The 27,730-nt window shown below is 32.3% G+C and overlaps 1 protein-coding gene across 1 annotated transcript; it reads left to right on the plus strand.

Moving 5' to 3' along the window:
* LOC129220446 (cilia- and flagella-associated protein 45-like) lies at window positions 1-27,730 on the plus strand. Its single transcript, XM_054854866.1, has 12 exons — window positions 1-226; window positions 2,302-2,378; window positions 3,652-3,752; window positions 7,248-7,392; window positions 9,492-9,662; window positions 12,234-12,412; window positions 13,330-13,498; window positions 17,330-17,437; window positions 20,349-20,462; window positions 22,633-22,826; window positions 25,033-25,257; window positions 27,485-27,730. The coding sequence occupies exons 2-12, from the start codon at window positions 2,304-2,306 to the stop codon at window positions 27,546-27,548; spliced, it is 1,545 nt and encodes a 514-aa protein (XP_054710841.1). The 5' UTR covers window positions 1-226; window positions 2,302-2,303; the 3' UTR covers window positions 27,549-27,730.

The raw sequence follows: 27,730 nt of genomic DNA on the forward strand, positions 1-27,730 counted from the left end.
TACAAGAGAGAAGTTAAATGTTGTTTTGTAATACAATATTCAATTTCTATTTTCATTTAATGCCAAAAAAATGTATCAACAATTTGGAAACTCGTTTTGTTTTGCCTCATTGCAAATTTGATTTTGAAATTCTGCGCCATATTTTTAGTGCTTCTATGCGGGATTTTTAAAAACGGAAATTATTGCTGTTAGTTCTAGATTCTTGAAAAGCAGAATTGCTGACTCAGTAAGCATAATTGTTGTTTATTTGTTGTGCATAATTACGCTTGAATATAGTATTTCATGAAAACTTTGATTAGCTTTGTTGTTATTTATTTCACATTTTATAAATTTGATTCGATTTAAGGAGGTTACATGACATTTTTCATGAATAGGCCAGGCATTTTATTTATTTTAAAAGCATTTCATTTAATCTTTATCTTCTTTACTAATAATAAAGCAGAAAGTCTCTCTGTCCGGAGGATGTCTGGATGTCTGTAGGATGTCTGTGACGCGCATAGCGCCTAAACCGTTCGGCCGATTTTCATGAAATTTGGCACAAAGTTCGTATGTAGCATGGGGGTGTGCACCTCAAAGCGATTTTTCGAAAATTCGATGTGGTTCTTTTTTTATTCAAATTTTAAGAAAAAAAAAACTATCATAAATTACGAAATTATCATAACGTGGAATCGTAACATGGGCACAAGCCAATTGGCGAGATACGAAATTATCATAACGTGGAACTGTAACGTCGGTACAAGCCAATTGGCGAGAAAATTCACCATACATTATTTGTAAATATACAAGCGAACCAAAAGACCTTTAATTTTTCTATTACGGGCGAAGCCGTGCGGGTGCCACTAGTTACTAATAATAAAGCTGAAAGTCTCTCTGTCCGGAGGATGTCTGGATGTCTGTGATGCGCATAGCGCCTAAACCGTTCCGCCGATTTTCATGAAATTTGTCACAAAGTTAGTATGTAGCATGGGGGTGTGCACCTCGAAGCGATTTTTTGAAAATTCGATGTGGTTCTTTTTCTATTCCAATTTTAAGAAAAAAAATATCATAAGATGGACGAGTAAATTACGAAATTATCATAACGTGGAACCGTAACATGGGCACAAGCCAATGCTTTTTAAAAATCAATATAAACAACATCTACACATTTTTTGTTATCTAAAGCTGAGGTAACCTTGTCATAGAAATGCAATAAATTAGTAGTACAGGATTTACCTTTCCTGAAACCATACTGCAAACTAGTCAACAGACTATTAGTCTGTAAGAACTTCATGATCTTAATTACCTCAAAGAAGTGTTGATATATTTGAATAAATTGTAATTTACAGTGATATTTTTAGCAACTTGGGTTTTATTTGTATGCAAGATTATTGAAACACAACATATAAAAATTAACTTGTGATAACTCAAAGCCTTATAACTCCAAATATTCTTTTACCTTGAGGTTTTCATTGGGTCCTTAACTCTTAAGAAGACGGGAAACTTCCCATAACTGAAACTACCATAAATTGAAAGACTTTAGCCAGACCCTTAGGACTTCAGATCATTAAGAGTTGACTGTACCATTATTATCAGTTATCAAATCATACATCAGAAAAGAGATGAGTTTTTCCTTTTATGCAGAACTGTAGGGGAAACCGAAACCAAATTAGACATTTACTGTATTAATTTGTTTTTGTTTTAGAAATGATTTATTTTATTTTATATTTTAAATTGATAGTTATCTACTTAATGTAGATAAATTTATAGTGTCAAACTGACAGAAAATCCATAAAATAGATGAACATTTTCCTTTTTTATTTGGCATTAAAAAAATTAAACTACACTTTTGTTAAATGGTGATTAACAATGTTTTGACGCACAAAATTAGCAGTGCGTCAAATCGTTGTTGATCACCATTTACCTTTCCACAGAAAGGTATTTATTTCTCACACATCTGATGGTTCTCAAATTCTGATATTCGGTTCATCTCTATAAATTATGGTAATCCTATCCTTTCTGCAATGATCAGCATTTCGAATTCAACTTTTTAAAACAACTTTAACTCGTAAAAGAAAATAGTATAAAAAATACAAAATTGTCTGGTAGAATAGAGAAATGGGCAAATTTTGCTGCCTTTTAAAAATTTCCCTCCTTAACTTTTGGTGGACAGTGATTGCATTATATCCGTTTAGAGTTGAACATGCATATATGTTTTATTTGTAATGGTTACATATTTTTCATTTTGTGTTACCTTTTTCAATCTTTATTATTTAAGACAGATGGATCTTTTTTTTCTTTAACATGTTTTTTTTTTGTTGACAGATATGTCCCAGAAATCTACTGAAATGAATGTTTTGAAGGAAAATATGAGAAAAGTATCTCCAATAAGCAAAAAACTGGTAGAATAATTTTTAGATATTTTTTTAGATTTTATTTTATATTTCACAGTGCTTAAATGATTGAGTGTCTCTCGTGATAATGCATATGTTGTAATCTTAAAAATTGTTTTACTTTTTCTTGGTAGTATTTTAAATGTTTTTTTTTTCAAGTCCTTGGTAAAGATTTATTCTAAGCAACATCATCGACTTGTGTATCCATCTAATTAACATAATTTTTTCATAAATTTTACTTTCTATAATATAATAACAATGGGAATACAGTGAAACTTCTATGAGCGACCACCTCTATATAGCGAGCACTTCCATTAACGACCACTTTTCTGAGGCACCGATTTTTCCCCGTATATGACTTATGTTAAAATACACCTCTGGGTAAGACCATTGAAATCTCTCACATGAACCAACAAATTGTGAACCTCAACATTAACAAATATAGGAATTTTTGTTGGAGAAAACTCAAAAAGAGAATGACAACAAGAGAAAAGCAAAAGAACATTTATAGTTTGTACATGGATCAGTTTCCTTCATATTAACAGAGGTGGAAGGAAAGCAGAATAAGGGATTAAAATAAGTTTTCCTGTGGGTCGAAACATGTTCCTTTCTTCCCTCTCTATTTGGAACCTCAAAAATGTCACGAAGAGGAGAGTGTTGTTTTTCAGACCCTTGGGAAGCTAAGGTGGCACATGCACATCTCGAGACAAATCAAGCCTGTCATTGAGGGCGGTTGATAAGAATATTAACTTCTTTAAAAGGATGTTACTTGGATTTTTTTGGTTGCTCAAGCGAGAGGGGGTTAGAACTGAGCATTCCTAGTTATTACAGTGGACAAAATTTATTTTTAGCACATTTGAATAGTTCAAGAATTGGTTTCAGTGAAGTTCCATTCTGCATTTCATCACCATATATTGCAGTCAAAATTCTGAAAAAGCAAGTTATCTCACGCCCGAGAAACGTGTAGAAGTTATCAACTTACACAAGAAAGGAAGATCAGAAAGGAAATTAATGTAAAATGTGTATTTTATATAAAAAAATGAAGAAAAAAAGTTTCTTTATTTAAATGCATTCTTATCACAAGGTTCTCGATTAATGCACTGCAGGAAGAAGATAAATAACAGCTATTGGTGCTGTATTTGCATGTTCAAAAATGACCTCTAAGAGCGACCAACCTCCATTAACGACCGCTTTTTTTAGGAATGGAGAGTGGTCGCTCCAGAGAAGTTTCACTGTACTTTTATTACATGCTGTTTGATTAAAATTCGCAGTATCATTTCAGTATCCTGCTCACAAATGCCCTTCTTTGCAAACAATAGATGTGGCTCGTGAACGCAGAGAGGAAATACATTTCATTTCTCAAGATCTTGCTCGAAAATTGCTGTAAGTACTTCAATTTTTTTATGATTGGAAAGATCTATTGTGTATTCGTGTACAGCAGGGCTGGAGGTTTTTTATTTGAACATTCAAGAAGATATCTCTTTGACTTCAGGTGGTGTAAGTTGTTAACTATTCTCTTTGTGCTTAGAAAAAGTAGCGTGCTAATCGACGAACGAAAAGTGAGGTCAGATCTGTGGAACATCTACATGGCACTGCACCCGGGGAGCATGCTACGTTTCTCAATAAGACTTGTCCCCTGTAAGCATGACTTATGGGGGTGGGTACCTCTTGTTAAAATTACTGCATTCTACTTGGTAAATAAATATTCCGGTAATTTATTCAAATGATAATAGCTAAAGCAGGGGTGCCGTCGGGGGAAGAGGAAGTGGGAGGAGGGCTCATGATGGAGACTACGCAAGCAAAAATTTCAAAATAAGACATTTAAAAAGAATTTCAGTCTCAATTGTAGGGGGATGATTTTCTTGGAATGGGGGGAGGGCTCTAAAATAGTGAGAGGGGATGCTATTGCCCTTAGGATGAGCGTTCCTAACTAAAGTCTTTGCATAGAACAGCCTGTGGTCATTTTGTTAATAAAACATTTCAGTAATTTTTCTTAATAATTTAAGCTAAAGCAAGGGTGCCAGGCGTTAGGGGGGGGGGCGATGGGTCATGGCGGAGACTACACTATTGAATTTTTAGAGAAGACTAGCTGCATAGCCAAGCTTTGCAGGTTCCACCTCGAAAATAAAAATGACGGGTGTTCAACACGCAGGTATGAAAAAAAACCAGTAAAATTTTGCGACAGATTGCGGAAAAAGAACCAACAAGTAAACATTTTAAATCCCCCGATTACAGGAGAAGCCTTTAAAACAAAACCTAGAATTTTATTTGCTCATATTCGAGACAAAAAATGGCAACATCTTTCGTCTCAATGATTTTCTTCACACGATAAATTTTAATAAAAGCATTTTTGCAGAAATTTGAGATGAAGCACTGAATAATAATTTGAGTGAAGTAAAGCCTTTGAAAAAATAGATTTTATGTCAAAATCTAAGTGTCATAATTAATAGTTTTTAATTGATATCTCTGCTAATTATTATAGGAGGAGTATGTTAAATAGCCAAACATAAAGATGGGAAAATTACAAATCCATCAATACCTGGTTCGATGGTCAATTGACTGTCGTTCGGGAGAAGCTTGGACATAGATACATAGGTACATACCCTCCGTTTTTTGATTGTATAAGATGTTTCAAAATGATTTTAGTCTCATTATCGGGAAATAGCACTACTGGGCGGATGCCGAGTAAAATGGGGGGGGGGGGGGTACTTTGCATCAACACTCTTAGGAATCGTTCATAGATTAACTATCAGCAAATCGTCGCCTCAGAGCAACACTAAGACATATAATCCCAGAAATAACACTAAGATATCCTGCTGTTGCTCTTAGGTGACAATATTTGTTTCTGTTTTTTAGAAAATCAGTCGGCCATCTCGGTAGGTAAATATTTCAGTAATTTAATTCTAATTATTTTACTAAAGCGGGACAAGGGGAGTGGGGACGGGGGCGGGTAAGGCTCTACAAAGGGTGCTATAAAAAGATAAGTCTCATTTTGGGGAGGATAGCATTTCTGAGTGGTGGGGCGCTTCATAAAATTTGGGGATGTGGATGGGTTGCGCGTTTGCTCTTGGGGAGTGGAGGGGGCATCCATACCTAAACCATCTGCATTTTTCAAAATCTATCGGCCATCTGGGAAAGTAGATTTTCCAGTGCATAATTTTAATAACTCCAGCTAAGGCTAAAACTTGGATGCAAAGGGTGGGGGTGGGGGGGGGGGGGGGGAGAGAGGTGGCGTGGTCAGGGTGCAGAATAAACCATCAAAACTTTTAGTGGTGTTTAAAAATATTAAAGTGTCATTGGGGAACTCTTTTGTGTGCGATGGGGCTTCGTAAAATTTGGAGGAAGGGGGGAGTGCTGTGTCGTTCTTGGGTGGGGGGGGGGACACCTAGAACTAAATCTGAATTTTAAGATCTGCAATAAAAGCTATCGGTCATCTCGATAAACCACGATTTGAGCAATTTACTCTTAGCTGCGCAGGGGTGCCGAGGAGGGGGTTATGGCACAGACAACACTATTGAAATTTTTAGAGAAAATCAAAGAGTTCCATTTTTTAAATCAGTGGCGTTACTAGAGCGGGGGGTTGGGGTGGTCCGGCCTGGGTGTCACCCGTCTGGGGGGGGGGGTGACACCCAGGTTCTTCCAAACCACATCATGGGGTGAATACTATACTTAGGATTAGGTTCATATTGTCAGCACTTGGACTGAAAATTGTATGAATTTCATGCTTACAAAGAATATTAAAAAATTCTTTTTCGTTTGTCGAGGGAGGGAGGGGGGGGTGACACAACAAATTGGCGCTCCGGGTGTCACTCATGCTAATATGATGTACGCCACTGCTTAAGTTTCTCCTCATCTTCGGTTTGAAAAGCGAAACGTTTTCTTTGCCTGATTTGTAACCACTTTTGCATGCTGGTATAAAACAAGATGTAGTTTTTTTCTCTCAATATTTGATTTTGATGTCTCCATTAAAATATTTTTAAACTCTTTCATAATTCTTTTACAAAATGTAGAAAAACAACATTAATGCATAACCGAATTATAACTAAATCCCGTATCAAGTAATATAAACTCCATCGAAAGTAGTGTGCTCCCTAACCGCACTGCTCTCTAGCGGAATTCCTAAATTTTGTCCTCAAGAATTGCGCTGAAAACAGTGACGGTCGGCACACTACTCTTTCTAGGCACTGTAGGTCTAACCAATCACAGAACTAAGAATTACAGTAGTTTCTTTATTTTTTGTAAAAATGAATTATGAATTTCTCCTTTTTTCTTGGGAAAAAGTTAAGTTTAAATGTATACACAACAGTTAAAAATTTAAAAATGTGAATGAAGTTTTGATCTCAAAAAAATTTCTCATATGATGCACAATAATATTCTCCCAATTACTAAAAATATTGAAAAAAGTATGAACTCAAATGGGTTCCTAAAACAAAAGAATCTTCAAGTTTGTGTCAATAATGATGTTATAAATTTACTGGCGAAGAGGGAACCATTAAGACAGTTTTAAAAGTAATTTCTTTTCTTTTATTTTTGAGCTAGACTGTGCAAAGCTGGGCGAGGCAGCTAGTATGGAATAGTTAACACATTTGTCCTGTTACATTAACTTTTCTTATTCAGAAATTAAATTTTTGCTTTTGTTGCATGCCTAAGTTTTGTCCTACAATTTATTTGAAGCTCTTTTAGTGATACAATATTCAAAAAAATTTATAAATAATCCAAAAAAAATAACATGATTAGTCATAATTAATACAGTTATGAAATGCAAAAAATGAAAAGAATGAGTAAAATAACAATGATTTGTATTGAAATTTATCAATGAATTGAAAATTCTCTGACTGTTGGATTACTAAATTTCATTTATTTTATTTATACATCCAGTGTATCCAAAAGAGGTCCTCAGCAGTTAAAAGGATTAATAACAGAAGATAAATTAGAAAAGTTGCTAAAATCTGCTTCTGAGAATATTAAAGAGTCTGAGGAAGCTAGAAGAGAAGAAAAAGCAAAATTGAGAGATAAGCTTTTGGTAATGTTTACTGCAAGATTAGAATTACATCCACACCACCTTGTTTTTAGTTTACTAAAATAACTTTTGTCAGACTAACGAATTTATTGTAATTTTTAGTTAATAAATTTTGCTATTCAAGAAACTAATTATTGTGTAATTAACCAAGATGACCAAGAAAATTAATCTAATTCATGGGCTGTAAAAGGCACTTATAGTTCTATCAAAAATGTTTAAATATGATGGAAGACTAGGATGAAAATTGCCCCCCCCCCCTCCCCCCCCAGTGTTGACCTTTTGAATAGACATTGTTTCCAAATGATATTATGAAGCAAAACCTTTTATGACAAGACAAAAATTATGTTGTTCCAACAGTGAGTTTTATAAAAGAAAATTTTTCAAAAAATAGTTTAAACTGTTTGTTAGTTTCTTGCTAGAATGGTTTAGTTTAAAAAATGTTAATTAAATCTTTGATTAAGTTTTGTTTCCCTGACATTTTCCACATACACGCACACACACAAAACTTTCTAGGAACTATATGAATTTCACTATGGAATTTTCTGTCCTTTGATGTCTTCTAAAATTGGGTAAACTCATTTTGTTAGGATTGCATTGCGCTTAGAATGTGAGAGGAAGCAGGCCTTTTGGTGTTTTTTCGACTTTTCATGCTTTTGTAGTTTTTGTTTCTTGTTAGTTATAAATGCTTTTGCAAACAAATTTGTCACAGTCTTGTTATAATAGTTCCCTTTCATATTTAAATAATACATTCATTGTTTATCGTTTTAAATAAAATAAAATAATAATAAAACCGGTGTAAACTAAAACATTAGTTAGAAATATTTCTAAAAGGTTAATAATTATTACAATCTTAAAGTAGTTATGGTATACTTTTTTTGTTTTTCCCAATTAAATTATTTTCTTGTCTAAAATACCCAACTATTTCAAGCATTCTAATTCTTGCATAAATTTAAGTTTATTATTGATAGGGGGTAGTGGCACGACAATCAGGAAGGAGGGGGGGGGGGCATAGTTTTTAGTTTTCTGTGTATCCCATTGCTTCTCCCTTAACTGTTCATTTCAAATGAAAAGTTCTTTGTATGTAACTTCTGCTGTTGATAGATTGTTGGACTTTGAATTCTTTTTTGAATATAGTTATTTGAGTGTATTCAAGTACGGGAAGATTTTCGTTGAGGCAAGCATAAAAAATATGCAGTCTTGAATTCATCTAAATGCTATCTATTGGCTGACCTGAAATCTGCCATATCTAATCCATAATAATAAAAACGGTGTAAACTAAAACATTAGTTAGAAATATTTCTAAAAGGTTAATAATAATTACAATCTTAAAGTAGTTATGGTATACTTTTTTTGTCTTTCCCAATTAAATTATTTTCTTGTCTAAAATACCCAACTATTTCAAGCATTCTAATTCTTGCATAAATTTAAGTTTATTATTGATAGGGGGTAGTGGCACGACAATCGGGAAGGAGGGGGGGGGGGGCATAGTTTTTAGTTTTCTGTGTATCCCATTGCTTCTCCCTTAACTGTTCATTTCAAATGAAAAGTTCTTTGTATGTAACTTCTGCTGTTGATAGATTGTTGGACTTTGAATTCTTTTTTGAATATAGTTATTTGAGTGCATTCAAGTATGGGAAGATTTTCGTTGAGGCAAGCATAAAAAATATGCAGTCTTGAATTCATCTAAATGCTATCTATTGGCTGACCTGAAATCTGCCATATCTCCCTTTTCCTTGAAAAACAAACCTATCTTGTCTTTGAACCTATCTTGTCTTTCTAAAAAAGGAGTGCTTCCAAAAATAAAAAATCAAGTTTATTCAGAAATGCTGACTTTTTATTTTACTATATTCATATATTGTAATGGCAAGGGTAGAATTGACCTAGATTAAACTAATTTACTACTACACTTGAAATTTTCATTTCCAAGAGATGGAATAAAACAAATGTTCTGTAATAATTCAAAAAATATGTCATTATAGAGAGTAAACGATTTCTAATATTTTGTTTTCATGAGTAAGACATGTATAAAAATGCATAAAAAGCAAAATTTTCCACCTTAGGCTTACTTAGAAATCAGCTATAAAAATTTCTTTCCCTTTTAGAAAGAACAAGAAGCTAGGAGAGCTGAATTTGAAGCTTGGGATTTGGTTCGTAAGAAGAATGAGAAACTTACTGAGCTGGAAGAAGAAGCGAAACAAAAGATGGAATATTTTAGAGAAAAGGCCAATGAAGCTATCAGAGAACAAAATGAAGAAATTAAAGAAATCAATAAGGTGTTTTTAGAAATTGTCAACAAGTTGCTTCATTTAAAACAACAGTAATATATGTTACCAGGGCATGCAAGGGGAGATATTACATGCTGTTCTAGATTCAAAACAAGTAATGAAGTGCAGTTAATTTAAAATTTTGCCTTTGATTACGGCTTGAATGTAAGTGGATCTTACATTTTTTAGCTAGGTAGTAAGGATGCAAAATAAGTGTTACAGACTGCTGGTATGTGATACCATGTCAGTGGCTTAGTAAGAATCTGAAAAAACGGGTAGAGGTGGCTGCCGAGGGCGGCTAATTAGTCAACCTGGCGGCTAGTATGTATATATTGTCTGACTTGTCATTTTTCAATTATTTTCGGCTTTTTTTTCCCTTCTATTTCAATGTATCATTTGCTTAGCAGCAAAAGTATATAAATGGATTAATTTGTTTCATTGGCAGTTTAAAATTACATTCAAGCTTGCAGTAAACCAAAATGTTGTTCACAAACTGCTTTTTTTTAAAGGGAAATGAATTTAAAAAAGTGTTTCATCACAACTCCTTAAAGCCTTCACATGTTATGCTTTGGTCAAAAAATATTATTGGCACTTTAAATTATTAATTTGAAATACAAATCATGTTTTAAATACCTCATTGAAAATGTTTACTACTTTCATTAATTAAAAATTAATGAAAGTAACACAATGCTATTTTATTTTTTAGAAAGTTTTAATTAATCAAAGATTAATTCAAAATAATGCTGCTATTCATGTAGAGAGGTGAATGCAGAACTGCTTCACAACATTCCAGTTTTAATAAAAATTGGCTTGATTGGATGTTTTTTTCATACCAAGCTTCTGAGTATTTATTTACCGTACATACTCGAGTATGAGTCGATCTCCCAACTTTTAGGAGTAAAATCGGGAGAAAAACAAAAACCCTCATATAAGTTAAACCTCTACTTTCTGAAAATATTTGGAATGTTTTGCCGCTAATTTTGAAGAAAAACGTTATAAAGCAGAGGAAAATGAAATGCAGTGAACATTTTTATGTTAAAAAACATCTGATTTTTATTATTTTCCCCAAAAAGTGTTGACTTCTGCGATCACGATTTTTGTAAAGGGTTTGATTTTGCTGTTAATATTTTTTTTACTTATTGCTTTTATTTTGAATTAATATCAATAAAATTTTGCACTGTAGCCATATTACATTATTTAAAAAAGCTGAACACTAATTCACGACTATCGGGAAAATTTGCGAGCACAGTGATTCCCACTTTTCGCGTAATCAGCCCTTTACTGTGATTATTTAGTCTTTATTTTACTGTCAAACCATAAAAAATTATAGCAGAATTTGTAAGTATTTACTTCTTTATTCTTTAGTGTCTGTGTAAAAGGGTAGGTCTAAAATTGGGAAAATGCTCACGTTTTCGTTTTTTTCCAAGAATTGTTCGGGAAAATTTTCCAAAATTCTGTTCATGTATAAGTTAACCCCCTAACTTTTAACCTCAATTTTTGTACTAAATTTCTCCAGTTATACGCGAGTATGTACCATATTTATTTATTTATTTTTTGCTGAAACTTCATCTTTTTTAAAATTAAATATTATTTTTTTAGGCATGTCGGGGGGGGGGGGGGGGGTGCGACTTTAGAATGCCGTTTTAGGGTGGATAGTAAAAAATTGAACATGTGTAAATAAAAAGTACTTATAGAGTAGAAATTAACTTTTTTTTTTTCAAAAATTATACAAATCAAAAAGAAATAATTCTTAATCTGAAAATAACCACTTTGTTGCATGAAGAATATTTTTTTAAAAATTATCATTAAAGTACCTATTTTTTTCCCAGTAAAACATTTTAGTTCATGAAAAAGTTCATCTACTGGATATTTTTTAACCAAGAGCTTGCTTATCTTGTATTTTATTCAAGTTTTAATGTATTTGTAGAGCCGTGTTTTAAGATTAAAACTTAACAGCATATTACATTACTAGTAGAAATGACGTAGACATTTATTTGTAGAGTAATTTAGTTTTGAACATATTTTTTTTTAATTCTATCTACAAAAAAAAAAAAAAAAAAAAAAAAAAATTGAAATTAATACATTTGAAGAATGTAGTAAAAAAAATTAGAAGACAATGTCTTTGCAAACAACAGAAATTAAATACTAATATCAAGTATAAGTGTCTTGCATTTCAATAAGCCCAAAAAATTTGCAAAGCTTGGTTATTTGTGAGCTGCAAAATATCACAAAAGTTACAATTCACAGTTAAATTTTTCAATTGCTTGTGAATATTAAAAATGTGTTTTTATCGAATTTCTGTACTCTCCTGTTTAAAGGTGAAATTGTGGTGACAAATCTACCTTAAGATTAGGTATAAATTAAGAAGTAAATAAATAAAATAAATTCTACAAAGTAAACAAAAAGTTCTACAAAATGCACATACAGGTAAATTTTGTTGTTAAAAAGCCTGATGGTTAAGTGCTAACACTCACAAATTGTAAATCTTTTTTCTGAGACATAACTCCTGTGAATGTTAATGGGAATTAACTAATTAATATTGGAATTGAAAACAGAATTTTTAAATGTATTATTTTGCAGCTTATTCTATCTGCAAAAGTGCAAGCAATCAGAGATGCCCAAGTCAAAGACAAGCAAAATATGAAGAAAGAACATTTGATTCATGAAGCAAATTTAGATTCAATCATGGAGAAAGAAAGGAGTCAAGGCGTTTCAAAGGAACGGGATATGCAGCAAAAAAGGAAAGAGGCTGCTTTTCAGTAAGAAGTTAGCTTCTGTATTTACAACTTACTGATATATTTTTTCCAAGTTTTTGTTTTAAGAATTGTACAAGAGAATGCAACTGTAACTCAAGTGCTGTGCATTTTTCCTTTTCCACCTTATATTTGTAATTCTGAAAAATAATGAAAGTAGAAAAGAAGTTTATGCATGAATGCATGTATTTCATTATTTGCTCAATTTCCACATTTTTATGTGTGTGTGAATGAGTGAGAGTAAGGCTCAATTGAAATGGGAGCTCAGCTGCTGTACTTTTCAATTTTGCGGGAATTTTCACACATTACATATAATTCAGACTGAGGTTAAACTACCAGTAGTTGGCACTGCACGAGCAGTTGCCTCTTTTAAATGTCAACTATAGTTCATCACCTGGGGAAGCAAGTATAATTTCTGGGAATACTAAAAGTATGAAATGTTTTTTAGAATTGAAGGGTTTGCTGTAACAAAGAGTTAACTCGGTTTTTTGATTGTTATTGTTGGAAAGTCTCCTGGAACTCCATGTTGCCTCAAGTGAATGATGCAGCTAATTCATTCTAGCCAATACTTGAGAATTATCAACCGGAGATAACTCCTTGTTGAACCAAACGACCAAAAAATGGAGTTATTCTTTGTTGCTGCAAAAGCCTTCAATTTTTTAACTATAAGTCTTTTTTCATGGGAAAGACACTCTTATTTTGTGGGCACTTGTATGTTTAATATGCTTTAATTATTTTCATTGAATCTTTAAAAATAGCTTGTAATTCGGGCATATTCACTTTACCTCTTAATCATCCGGAAAAGTGATATGTTGTTTAAGCAGAGAAATAAATCAATGGTTTTTCTCATTGATTTATTTAAGTTCACATGTTTAATCAATTAACAATTTGTTTTCAATAATGAAAATTTCTTTTCATGATAGAGCAGCTGCAGAGTTACAAGCACAAATACAAGACAACAAAGAACGTCACCTTATTGATTCTGAAAGAAAAGTCAAAGAAGGTGAAATATTGTTGAAGAAAATGAAGGAAGACCAAGAACGAGATTATCAACAAATGAAACTCAAGAGGTTGAAGAAGCAAAAATTTTTGGTATAGTTAGTCCTTTTTTTTTGTATAACTACAATTTATTTCATTTTATAAAGTTTTTATGTGTGCATGCTTTCTATAATTTTAAATATGAAAATATGATAATTAGTCAAATATAGTAAACTCCCGATTATCCGCAGAATTGGGTGGCGCAAGTACCACGCATAATAAAAATCGCGGCTAAGTTGCAAAAACATTAAAATGAGGGACAAATAAGGTAAAAATTGTTCCTCCTCAAGAACATAGCTGTACTGATGCATAATACTTTCTTGAAACAGTGAAAACACATACAGTTACAGTAAAAATGTTTTGTATTTTTTGCACAACAGAATTTAACATCATAAAAAACAAGTGTATGTACAATGAAGAAAGCACAATCAATAAATAAATAAATAAAACAAAAACAACTGAGTTTCAATTTACACTTTTCAAAAAAAAAAAAAAAAAAAACAAGCATTGGGTATTTGTTTTTTATTGCAAAAATACATGTTCCTGACTGTTGATTGACTCGCGGATAATTTGCTCGCGGATAATCGGGAGTGTCTATAGTGGTTAAACTGCTTGATAGGAAGAAAACTTTGCAATATTTTAATTTTCAAACAAAAATTCCATGACAAAGCTATTTTTTTGCTCCTTCTCCTCCAATGTTTGAAAGTCATTACTGATTCACAGTAAATTATCTCTAAGCATTCCGTTAACATGTTGCATTAAGCACAAAGTTTTATGTAACGAAAAATCCGTGGAGTGCACTTTCCTGTGAAATATGAAGTTCACTTGGTATTTCCAGGTGTCCTGTCCAGGATTTTTCACAAGGTCCGTTTTTTGTGAAAAATCAAATAATTTTGTGAAAAATTTATTAATTTTGTGAAAAATGAATTAATTTTGTAAAAAATCAAATAATTTCGCAAAAAAAAAAATTTTTTTTTTTGTTAAAATGAAATTTTAGAATGTAGAGATGGCACAAACTGCATCAATTAAACTTAAAGTTGAGTGTTTTCCTCTTCTATGTCGAGAAAATCATTCTGGAGTGGTCTGATATTTGGCGGGGGGGGGGGGGGGGGGGGACATCGCTCTCTCAAGTATCAATATTTAATATACCATTCTACATTATGTTAAATTATACTAGAAATATTTCGGTACAGTAGTTGAAATAATTGTAACAAAAAATAAATTAATAAAATAAAATTCAGAATAGGGTTCAAGCATTTAACTTTTTGAACCAAGACACTTAAAAAGCACAGAATTTCGTTTAAAAACTTATAAATTCCGTGATTTTAACAAAAATAAAAAGATATTTTAATTGTTTACCTCTTAACAAAGCGTAACAATCATCAAAAATTCTAAAAATCGGATTCCCGTAGCGGATGCAAAGAGATCGCAATTCTCAAAGTGAAGGCATCAAAAGTATAAAAACGGCTTGTGAAAGAAATATTTTTGATAAAATTATTTTAAAATTGCATTTTAGAGTCCTATGATAAACATTTCATTAATATCTGCGGACACAGTTGAAGCAAAAAAATAATTAATAAATAAATAAAATAAACCATCTATTCAGCATTTTAATTTTTGACTTAATAACAGAAAATGGAATTTTGCTTTAAAAACTTGAAATGAGAGTTCTAACAGAAATAAAAAGACTTTTCATTTATTTGCATCCTAATAAAGCGAAGTTAGCTTGAAAAAAGAACAAAATATGATTCTCATATCGGATGTTAAAAGATTGCATTTTAAAATGTAGACATCTAAAGAAAAAAGAAACGGTAATTAAAAGAGTTTATTTAAAGTTAATCATCCTTGTTAGCATCGAAAAATCAAAACCCATATAATTTTCTCCCAAAATAACAATTAAACATCGCACCGCACCCACCGTAAAAATGCAAATATTGACAAGCTGGTAAAATGATGAGAATATTTTCTAATCAAGTCATTATAAAGGTTAAACGCCAGACGCTAAGTGGCGATAATTTTGAAGTTGGTAACCCTATCTGAAGCGATCATATTTTTTCCCCCACCCTTACTATCCCTTTGCAGTTCTAAGTTCATTTCGCAGATATATATTATTATTTATTAAATCACGAGAGGGGAGAAAAGTGCTTACCAATGCCATTTCAGAAAAGCTTACAACAGGACCGCTGCTAATTAGCTGTGATAAAACAAACAACCATTATATTTATTTGGCAGTAGCAATTATTTATCGCTTGAAAGAGCATCGCAAGAGTGCCGATTTTTTTTTTTTCAAAATTAGCCGATTTTGTATAATTTGATCCCTTTAATTTGACTTAAAAAAAGGTTCAAAAAATTAGCGGTTTATACACAGAAATATGCGTTATTTTACTTTCAGATTTGCTCTTTCAATAAACAATTTGTGAAAGATCCGATCTTGTTTATCAGAATTTTGTGAAGGGTCCGTTTTGTTTGATCAGGATTTTGTGAAAGGTCCGTTTTGGTTGATCGGATTTTTGTGAAGGGTCCGTTTTGGTTGATCGGATTTTTGTGAAGGGTCCATTAACGGACACAAATATCCTCTGGCCAGACCCCCTGATTTCATCTCCTGTTAGCTTTCTGTTTTCAAAATTCATTTACTTTAGCAGCAAATTCAGCATTTCGGAGTCATTGACATATGAGGCAGTGAGAAGCAAAGGGATGTAAGTGGACATTTTCAAGTTGTGAGTAAAACGAGCTTAAAGATAACATTTTAGGTAGGCTTTCATTGAATTTTTTTTATAAATCATGCTGTATAGCAGCACTTACCAAGGCTACTAGTACCATCTCTTGCCCCAAGACAGAGGAGAGGCTCACCTACCATGTGTACTGGTTATCTCCAAATTTTTAATTTTGCCACTTACATCCCTTTGCTTCTCACTTCTTCATATGTTTTCAAATATGATATGCTGCGTCACAATAGCTGGATGGGAAATTGCCTTATAACCATGCATTGCCAATAAATTCAGGAGTGCCCCCTCAAAAAAGAAAAAAATACCCTTCAAAACACCCCCTAAAAATTTCAATGGCGCAGTCTGCCCCATGACCCCCTTTTACCCAGGTGGGTACCCCTGAAAAATTTCAGTGCAGTGATATACCTTTTGGCACCAAAAGCACTGCATGCGCTTCCAATTGCTGTGGGTGACCACCTGCAGCTGCTAACGCATGTTCACGACTGATTAGCCAACATGCTAAAATTGCTTTGTTAATGCTACTGCATTATGAGTTAGATAAACATGTAAATGCTGGATCATAGGGGGGGGGGGAGGGGGCAAAAGGGAAAATTACAGCCTCACCTTAAAAAGTATAGGGGCCTTGCCCCTCACTTTTCAAAGTTAAAATTAATAATCGATTGAAAAATGATTTTTATAGAGTGAATTGGTTTTATTTCACAAAAGTAAAAACTAAAAATTCGAAATAAATGAACTTTTCTCATCTTATATCATAAGAATGTAACTTTAAAATGGAAGGGAAAAGTCTAAGGTGGCCTCTACAGAAAAAAAAAAAAAACAGTCTCAGGGGGGCACACCCACTAACCCTTACATTTCTTTCAACCCCCCCCACTTTTGCCAAGAACCTGCTGCCTCTGAACGCACAATTTCAACCAAATGTCATTTTTACCTACAAAATGAAAAAGAATACTCCAGAAATATGAAGGAGTTCACCTCCGCACAAAACATTGAACTTTTTTTTGTGTGAATGCTGATGCTGATGTGAGCAAAGCATGTTTATTAGAGTTGCAAAGTTTCTCTGTTGCATACTCTGTAATGTTTACTATCAATAATGTGTTAAAAATGCATCAGTATAATAAAATGACTCAAATGTTTCATAGTCATGTTTGAAAAATTTCAGGAAGAACTGACCAAAGATAACAAAGAGCTACTCAAGAGAAAGCAAAACATAAAAGAACAAGCTGAAAAGGAGGATAAAATGATTGCAGAGTTTCAAAGGCTAAAAGCTGTAAGTTATGAACAGCTTAAAACTATGCATATTCTCTCTACTTATACCAGAAATCCTCTGAGTAGCTTCCATTTTTTGCTCCTTTATTTTCTTTGTGCAGCATGTGTTTATCTATATCTTGTCTATTAAAAGGGATACAACACAGGGCCGTAACCAGACTTTTGTTTCGTGGAGGGATTTACCAAACACATTTCTCTTGAAATCTGTATGATCAATAAAATTGGATTTCCTTCCCAATTTCTATTGATTTTTGAAAAAATAGGTTACTTTAATTGGAGGGGGGAGGGGAGGGGAGGGATACTTTAAGAGCATTAATATGAGCAAATGTAAAAGACGTTGTCTCTATTACATGAAGGAAAAAATCTGATATGTGGGTAGTTCTCAAAAGGTGGGAGCAAACACAGACTTCAACTTTGAAGCTTCAACACCAAATAACTTTCATTTTAATTAACTCTAAAATTTTTGTGGTAAATTATAATGCTGTATAGAGACAAGAATTGACATAAATTATGGAAAAAAAGCTCTTTAAATGCCCTTAAAAAATATTTTCTTTGCTAAATGGCACAATTTTGGACATGCCAAAACGTTAACTGAGCAAATGTACCATTAAAAAAAAAATTTTTTTTAATTATTTCCATACGTTTCAAAAAAAAAAAAAATTAAAGGCCTGAATCTTACACTGAATATTTTTTTGTTAATATTTTACACAAATAACAAAAGTAAAGACAGATTATTTACTTTGTAAACGATTTTAGAAAAAAGTAAGTTTGAAATTTGATGCATGTCCAAAAGTTACGATCTTTACAATGCTATTATTTGAGAACTAAGTATATGATGTTTTTCGTTTTAAAGGTATTTATCGATCCTCAGAATCAGTTTTTAATTGTTTAAAAGTGTTTTCATAAGCTTTTATGCAGTATCTTAGAAGAAAAAAAAATTTTCTTAAACATACATGTGAGATGTCCAAATGGCGTTACGATCTTGACGCCGATAATTCTGTCCGTTTATTTATTATTTTTTTTATAATCCACTGTCTTCTAACATCAATAAAAAAGATTATTATGATGTTATCTTCTTTAATCCATAGGTATTTTGCACAATTAATACGTTACACATTGAGCAATACATAAATTACAGTAGAAACATGGCTGTTTATGATCGAACGAAAGCCATTTTGCGCGAAAATCGCCAAGCAAACCTCCGTTGGCGACAACACAGTATACGATAAGCTAAAGGTTACCAGAGGGGGATTCCAGTTTGACAAATGTAGTTAATCGTCAGCTGCACCAGTTTTGGCGACTTTATCACCTGCACTAGCAAATTTTTTTTTTTCCCGCCGCTTTTATTATTTTAGAATTTTTTTTTCTCTTCTTTCTTTTTGAAACATAATTTAACGATCTCCAAATAGAAATACGAATTTCTTTTTTCAATAATTTTTTTTTAGACATCGTTTTAATTCTTATGACATTAGAAAATATATTCATTATTAAAACTGATGTCACTTTTTACATTCTTTCTTAAAGCATATTTTGTTTATTTTTCCTTTAAAAATATATATGTCGTATTTATTTGTCTCTATTTTTATTCCTTATTTGTTCCAAAAAATCAAACTACAAGTTTGTATAATTATTTCCATGAAGCTTTTTTCTACCTTTCATCAACTTCTTCAAAATCATTTCAAAACTTTATTATATGTAAAGAGCAGTATGTATAGCCATTCAAGTACTTCATTACTATCCTCTTTATCATTAAATTGCAAAATTCAAAAAGTAGTAAATAAAATTTTCATTGGAAAAGTTAAAAATCAGATTAACAGTTGTCAAAAATGGTGAAACTTACATTATGATGATGTCCAAAATCCGTTACCTACAGGACAACAATGTCCAAAATCTGTTACCTACAGACTGCTAATTTAATTTGCTAATTAATAATTTTTACAAATACCTGCTGTCTTTTCATGTTCATATATTGTGTTCTAGGTATGCATACTATAGAATAAAAGCAAAATTGATATCAAATTCGAAAATTTTTGAAATTGCTCAAAGTTAACTTTTTTGTTCCCACCTTTTGAGAACTGCCCATGTACATCATAACCAAAGGCGAATCCAGAAAGTTTTCAAGGAGGGGATGGTTGATTTTTCAACTGACCTCTTACTATGTATCTGGTTTATGCCTGCTTGCCGGTGGATGGGGAGGGGGCACAGTAATTTTGTCCAAAACAACTAAAATGTAAAGATTTAGCCAGGGAGATCCCTAATATTATTCCTTTATTTTTCTGTTGAAAGAGGTATTCTAAAATTGCATTTTAGAACTTCAATTTTGCAATGATTCCATGGAGCTGTTTCGAAACAACCTCCCCCTAACATCATCAAATTTCGTCTAAAATTGCGCTTTTTGAAACTTTAGTTTCGAAAATTTATCAGAGGATAGTCACTGAACCCATTCTTTCTCCTAAAATTTTCTGAGATTCTACAATCGCATAAGGAATGTCTTAAATCCGGGCTTCCCAGACTGTGGTGCAATAGTAAAAAGCATTTTTTGAAATAATTTTGAAAAGTTTTGGAAGGGGTTTGAACTCTAAAAACCTACCTCTTGAATATGGACCTGATAGAACAATAAAAGTGATAAAAAGGGTTTAAAACTCAGCAAATAATAGTGGTGTTAACTCGTTTTATCACTTTTTTTCAGTTTTATTTATGCTGTCTCATTTTACTACTCATATTTTAGTACAAAGTTTTGACTGTTCTTACAAAGATATTTAAATGTTTCAATGTTTGGCAATTAGAAAACTATGCTAAATTCATTATTTAAAGTTAAAAAAAAAAAAAATGTGGCATTAGGTTTGAGGCGTTCATAATGCATAGCTTTCTTTTTTTTTTCTATAAGCATAAATTTGATACATTTGTTATAGTTGCAAGATGAAGTAAAGTATGCCAAGGAAAAAGAAGCAAAGAAAAAGAAAGAACTTGAACTGGCAAAGATGGGAGAACTTTATCAGAAATCTTCTAGTTTACAAGCAGAACAAGTAAGCATAAGTTATGTGATATTGTTACATTTTATGAACAAGAAGTTCTGTCTAGAACTAGACGAGCCTACTTTCTTGTATACCCATACTACTTTCTAGTACCTGATCAATATTCTCAAAAATAGCTAAAATTGCAAATGTTTTCAAACATATTTTTTAAATACTTTAAGCTGATTTTTAGTAATAAAATATTCCTCACTCATCCAAAAAAAAAAAAAAAAAAATAGCAGCAATTTTTAAACAAAGCAGCTTATACACTTTTTTCCATTAAAAAAATCTTTAACAGCTTTCAAAACGAAAAATAAAATAAAATTAATAAGCTCATTAAAATAAATACATATCAAAAAAAAAAAATCGTTTCTTTTTCCCCTGTTGCCAAAAACAATTTTTTAAATGAATTAATGCACTTACCAAAAGAAATAAAAACAATAAAATGTCAACTTAAAAAAATAATTTTCATTGTCAAAAAAAAAAAAAAAATCGTCTGCGCATATTTTTGTGTAGAAACATAAATGACCTCGAGTTTATTCGCCGAAAACTGAATACCTAAATTTGAACTTTAGCGTAAAAATAAAACAAGTCAAATCAACAATAATTATTTCACAGTCAAAACCATAGCTGAGGAGTCGGAGTCAATCTCATTTTGGGGTATAGGAGTCGGAGTCGAATATCTAAGAATCGGAGTCGGTCATTTGTCCTCCGTATATAAATTTTTGCCAAAGCTACGAAGTCAGAGTCAAAGTCGGGGAGTCGGTGTCCGATTAATTGTCGGGCACAGGAGTCGGAGTCAAGTGCCCCTAAATTCTCGGAGTCGAAGTCTGGAGTTTGGCGTCAAGAGCTATTTCCAACAAAATTTGTTTGAAGTAAATCCGCCTTCAAATACAGAATCTACATTGACTTTCAGTTTCCCTGTAGGCGCTAATGTTAAGGGATTTGAACTGTTCAAAATTGAACGGAAAATTGTTCAAATCAAAAAGATATTTTATATACAAGTTTTTCATCAAAAGCTTTTTCCTACAAAGTTTGTTTTGAAGCAAATTCGCCTCACAGTTCGGAATTGCCTTGAACTTCCCCGTAGGCGCTAATGTTAAGTTTTTTTGAACTGTTCAAAATTGAACAAAAAATAGTTCAAATCAAAAAGTAAAATATGGGAATGAGGTGTCCTCACCGAGATCTTTCAAACAAAAAAAAGTTTGTTCGAATCGGACTATTCATTCAAAAGTTATTTGGGGGGGGGGGGAGGGACAGACAGACCGACAGACATTTTCCCCCATCTCAATACCCTACTTTCCAATTTTTCAATATTTATATTTGACTTTTTTTTTTGTTTCTCGCGATATTTTTAAGACGCATTAAGCCTTCTTTCATGCTTTTTTCTTCTTTTTCTGACTTTTACTGGGAAAGTAGGCTAAAAACTAGCAAAAATACCCGGCGTTGCCTGGGTCTGTAATAATATTGAGAAACAACAACTATTTTCCTTTCTTTTTATTCTCAGTTCCATGAAATAAAACATACCGCTTTAACTTGATTAAAAATTCAGCTTCATTTTTACTTATAAAACTAAAGCAGCAATAGGTATAAAGAACAAAATAGTGTACGTTTGGAAATGAAAGCATGATATTTAAGCCCATCCAAATCTGAAGTATTTCCAAAATAGGAAATTAAACCTTATTTGTTTGAAAAGATGAATCTGTTAATTAATTTATTCCTAGAACATAGTGTCTAGCCTTCCCTACATGGCCATTGAAGTACAAAATGTTAAAAAAATTTAGCTACCTGTAATCCCGTTATTCTTGAATAAGTCATTTGAGAAATATGAATAATGATGGGTTCGTTTTACGATTTGAAATTTCAACAAATTTGCGGTAACTGTTTTGGGATACCTTGAATAATTCTGCATCATCTCTCCCTTTATTGCATTTTTCACCTTTTTTTTTTCATTTTTGGAAATTAAGAGTAAATATTTTATGAATCATAACAAAACATAATTGAATTAATCCTAAAACTACATTTTATCAAAACAATACCATCCCTGAATAAAACATAAACGTCAAAGACATTATTTGCTTACTTTTCCTCAGGCAATGCATTTTTTTGTTCAACATTGTAATTTAAGTTACACAAAATATACTATCTTTGTAAGGTCTCATCAAATTTATGGTTTCTGTAGGATGCCTTAAGAGCTCGTCGGGCTCAAGAGGAAAAAGAAAGAGAGTATCGAAGAAAAGAGAAAGAAGATGCAATTAAAAAAAAAGAGAGGCTTGAAAGTGTGAAAAAATCTCGAGAAAAACAAATTGAGCAGCAACAGTACTTGAAACGCATTAAAGCTGATGCAGAAATTAAAGAACTGGAAGCGCTATTACAGTAAGTAAAAATGAAAAGAAGAAGAAGAAAAAATAAAAGAATCTAAAATGGAAATTATGATTGCTATTGCACACCACATAAAATTACCACATACCATATACCACATACAATTGTTACACCTGATTAGTCAAAAATATAATTGATCATTATCAGTTTGATTGTTAGAAAGTTAAATTTAAAAGATTTACTTAATTATGAAGATTTTAAAATCAAAGCAATTAACTTGGAGGCATAATCAAAGCTTTGTTTTTATCACTCCACTCCACAGCATAAAAATGTATGTTTAATACTATTCTAGGATTGCTTGTTTGGAGAAGATTTTCATGCTTTGTAAAATTTCATTTCTAGCTATTCTATTCAAAATAATGTAAATGGTAAAAACACTAAAATTAAAGTATTTTAAGAAGGTGAAAAAAAAAAAAAAAAAAACTAAAATAGCTAAGAGAATAATACCCAGAACAAGACCCACTCCTTGTACGATTCAGGTCGGTGGTGGTGGTTGGGGGGGGGGGGGGGGGATTCAGGGGAGGGTCAAAGGGTCATCTGACCCCACTGTGATAAGAATTTTACTATGATTGATGTTAAACTTCAATTTTTTAGATCCGAAAAATTAGTACAGGAATGAATCAATGTTGACTTTTTTTAAAAAAACTTTCTTGCTTCTGTTAGGTGTTTCTTCTAAGCGAGTCATAGTTCAATGGATTGGCTGAGTTTGATTACTGGGCTATTGCTATTTTGAGTTTTTTGGTCATTTTCAAAAGAAGCAGTATGATCCATGGTGCAGGTATTGACAAATTTAAGGGGTAGGGGTGCAATTTGAAAAGGTTTTGATCTCATTTGGGGAAGGGGTGCTCCGTTTCATATGAGGGGGTGCACCATTATTCTTGGGGGTATAGCCACTCCTGCTTGACTGACACTTAAATAGGAGGTATAACATGCTGAAGCCATTGAAACTTGACCTCCCTTGCAAAAATTTCTGGATCCGCCCCTGGAGAAGGGGGATTTATTACACATTTTATCGAGTTTTGGCATGATTTGTAGCTGAAATCTCTGAAAGTTGTTACATTTTAGTTCCATGCAAGCAAAAACAAATTATTAATGATTATTTCTTTGTCAACTTCATATGAAGGCATAACAATAATAATGTGTACTGGCACACTGACTAGTTTGTTTAAACTAATGAAAAGAGGCTTGCTTATAATTAAGATCTCCCTGGGCCACATTTTAGTATTAACACCTTTTCTCCAGTTAAAGTTGCTGTACTTTTTACTATATTATGTGTTGCAAAGTAACTTCTTTTTAGGGTTCTTCGAAAAAGTTCTTGTAGAAGGGGATCTATGGCTAAGAGAATATACCCTTGCTGAGATGAACTGATTGTGTTGTCATCGAAACAGCGTGAAAACTGGAATCCATTTCCAAGAATTGAGATGCTCTGAGAAAAGCTTTTAGAAGAGGGATAAAATAATAAAAAAAGTCTAAGGCTGTCAATCCACCAAAGAAGCAAATAAGGCTCTGGGCTGGGTTCAAATGTTCATTAGCATAAAAGCTAAAATTGAGGGGAAAATTTTAGCAAAATGCTAAAATGTTCTCATATATTTACATATGCCTCGGTGTGTTTTGTCTCCAGTTGAAAATAAAACTCATATTTTATCTGTGACATCTTTGAAGAAATAAGTACAGCAGCTATTTTTTTAAACGCAATATAAAAAAAGAAAACATGATTAGTCTTTAGAACGTTGCAGTCCCTCCTCCTAATAAAGCAGTTATTGGGGGACATAATGCCGAATAAGACAAAGCCTTATTAAACTTAATAGTTGTTTAATCATCTTAGCTAAGATTTAAAAAGAATAAGTTGATTATGGCTATGCATGCTTCCTCTCTCTAGGATCATACATTTTTTCTTTTTTTTAAAATGAGTTTTTTATTTCAGTAAAAATGCATTGTTTTTTTTTTTCAAAATTGTGATAGTGTTTTCGCATTCTGCAAAAAATGCGACCGTAGCAGAAACCCTGGCTCTCTAGTTAGTTCTGGTTTCTGGGGAAAACATTTGGGGAAACACACCTTTTTATAGGATAGATGTCACAGTTGGCCAATTTTCATTAAGTTCCCCCACTTTGGTTGCGCCACTGATTTATACCAAGTAAATATATGATATTCAAATTATATTTTCATCACAATTGACTATTTATTCTTTTTTTTAATGTAGAAAACTTAAAGATGAAACAAAAGCAGAAGAAAGGAAAAAGCTTTTGAAAAAATTAGACAACTTAAAACACTTAGAAGATCTCAAATCTCAGATACGGAAGAAAGAGATAGAAAAAATCAATGAGAGGAAAGAATTTTTTAATGAAGGCATCCATCTGCACCAAGAAGAAAAACGTCGGGCAGAAATGCTCAAAGCGCTAAAAATGGAAAAATTGAATGAACTGAAGTAAGATAAATCTCCTTAAAAAAAAAAAAAGTTTAAAAATAAAAGTCATTAACCAAGAAATTTAAGAAAGCTTGTTTATGCAATTATATTTTACAGTGAAACCTCTTCGAGCAGCTACCCCTCTTAACGGCCAATTTTTTTGCTGCACAGATGTTTTAGCCCATAGACTTAATGTTAAAAACACCCCTAGCAATGGCTACCCAACTCTTCTGAATGGCCACCGGGTAGATGCATCACCCATCCCATTTTCCAGGATAATCTATTCACTTCCTGTTTCTAATTGACAGCATTTCATTTCAAGGAGGCGAAAGAAGTCTTACTGGCTGTTAATCAACTCCGATAATTTTGATGTAAAAATGTCACTCACACTTATTTTATTAGTTGGTCAGTTTGTGATTGATTTGGGTTGTAAACAACACTGTCCAAGATCATTTTTATGGATCTCAAACAATGTATTGAATTTCTGGGCAATATGAGCACATAAAATTTTGGCGGGAGTATTAATAGAGTACAATTTTGAATCCTTTTCAGCATGAAACAACAATAGAGTGCCTTGATAACTACAGTGCCGACTGAGAGAAACGTCTTCTGGTTAATAAGTTTGCAAAAATAAGCGCTTTTCAATCAAATATAATATTTATTCAGTTTGATTTACATTAACTAATCAGTTCGTTGTGCAGGTTAATAACGCTTTTTATAAAATAAATTTTTGTGCCTTGCAGGCACTACTTCGGTCTTTGACGATCGATTTACTAATATGTTTTGTAAGCGTCAGCAAGCTAAACTTTCAACTGAAGTGGTTTTGGGTACAATGGATAAAGTCAACAGAAATTCGAATGCAATGACAAATAAATTGGTTAGAGGTTTACATTTTGAAACAAGAATTTGTTTCAGTTCAACAACAGTTTTGAAAATAATTGCTGGAGAAGAGTAAAGAGTTAAGTCATTAATTGGATCCTTTCTTCAAAAAATGTAAACAATCTTTACTAATAATAAAGCTGAAAGTCTCTATGTCTGGATGTCCGGGGGATGTCTGGATCTCTGTGACGCGCATAGCGCCTAGACCGTTTGGCCGATTTTCATGAAATTTGGCACAAAGTTAGTTTGTAGCAATGAGGGTGTGCACCTTGAAGCGATTTTTAAAAATTTGATGTGGTTCTTTTTCTATTCCAATTTTAAGAACAAAATTATCATAAGATGGACAAGTAAATTACGAAATCATCATAACGTGGAACCGTAACATGGGCACAAGCCAATTGGCGAGATACGAAGTTATCATAATGAGGAACCGTAACATGGGTACAAGCCAATTGGCGAGAAAATTCACCATACATTATTTGTAAATATACAGGCGAACCAAAAGACCTTTTAATTTTCTATTACGGGCAAAGCCGTGCGGGTACCACTAGTAATAAAATAAAATACTTAAAATACTTTAGTAATAAAATACTACAATCTTTTTAGAAAAGTCTGAAAAATCATTTTATGTGTTATACTTGCTTGTATTATGTATTATACAAATGATTTAATGTTATGAATGAGGCATTTTAAGCTTACTATAACCAAAACAAAGCTCAGTTCAATAATAGTGCAAGACTGGTTAGAAAACCTTCTAGTCATGTAAACATTTTTCCATAACAGCAAGCACTAACCACAGCCTTGACGAGTTCAAGTGGACAGTTTCTCACGAATAAAAAGGGGAGAAGTTAAAAAACAAGCATACATTTTAAACATCAATAATACATATATTAAAGCCATATTTTGGTATAATATTTTATATGTTCTGTTGGCCCCCCGAAACCGGGCCTCATGATAAATCAGGCTCTGAAACTAATCATAATCTGATTTTTAAAATCTTTCAATGTAGTTGATCAGTTAAAAGATATAGTTGTTTTTATTTTTAACTTAAATGAATATACTGTTTAATGAAACTATACTACTGTGTCAAACACAAAGGTTGTATCTGTACTATTTTTAATAGCAAAATTGAGTTAATGTCACTAGGTGATAGATTGTAATGCATTTTACATAAATTTAAAGTTTTACTGTCATATGTTAATGGAAAATAAAATAGTGGTAAGAATAAATAAAGGTGTAAAACGGTGATCAAAATTTCTCAGTAATAGCTTAGTTGCAGACACCAATTTGTGTTCAGCATGCTTATAAATTTTGATAAGATTGTAGAATTTTTTTATGAAACAAATTTTAAAATATTATTCTCTTTTAGGAAATATGAAATTCCAAATTCATACATCAATCATATAAAGAGAAAAGTAAATTTAGAAGACTGAGAAAAACAGATGAACTTTGTGTATTAAAAATTCTGTGCATAATTATATGAATAAGAATGTTTTAACCTGTAATGTCTATATCCTTTTTAAACCTGTAATATCTCTGTATTTCTTCGTCTTCTTTTTTTTTTTTTTTTGTATTGCAATTTCAGATCCAGCAAATCATTATTAAAAAATAGTCA

Source organism: Uloborus diversus, chromosome 4, assembly GCF_026930045.1.
Source record: "Uloborus diversus isolate 005 chromosome 4, Udiv.v.3.1, whole genome shotgun sequence".
NCBI classification, from domain to species: Eukaryota; Metazoa; Arthropoda; class Arachnida; order Araneae; family Uloboridae; genus Uloborus; species Uloborus diversus.

What these genes read in the sequence shown, in the direction of transcription:
- LOC129220446 (XM_054854866.1), top strand. Translation starts at nt 2,304, where the DNA reads ATGTCCCAGAAATCTACTGAAATGAATGTTTTGAAGGAAAATATGAGA. An exon ending in CTCCAATAAGCAAAAAACTG is followed by an intron (nt 2,379 to 3,651) that starts GTAGAATAATTT and finishes GTATCATTTCAG; the next exon opens with TATCCTGCTCACAAATGCCC. An exon ending in GAAAAATTGAATGAACTGAA is followed by an intron (nt 25,258 to 27,484) that starts GTAAGATAAATC and finishes ATTCTCTTTTAG; the next exon opens with GAAATATGAAATTCCAAATT.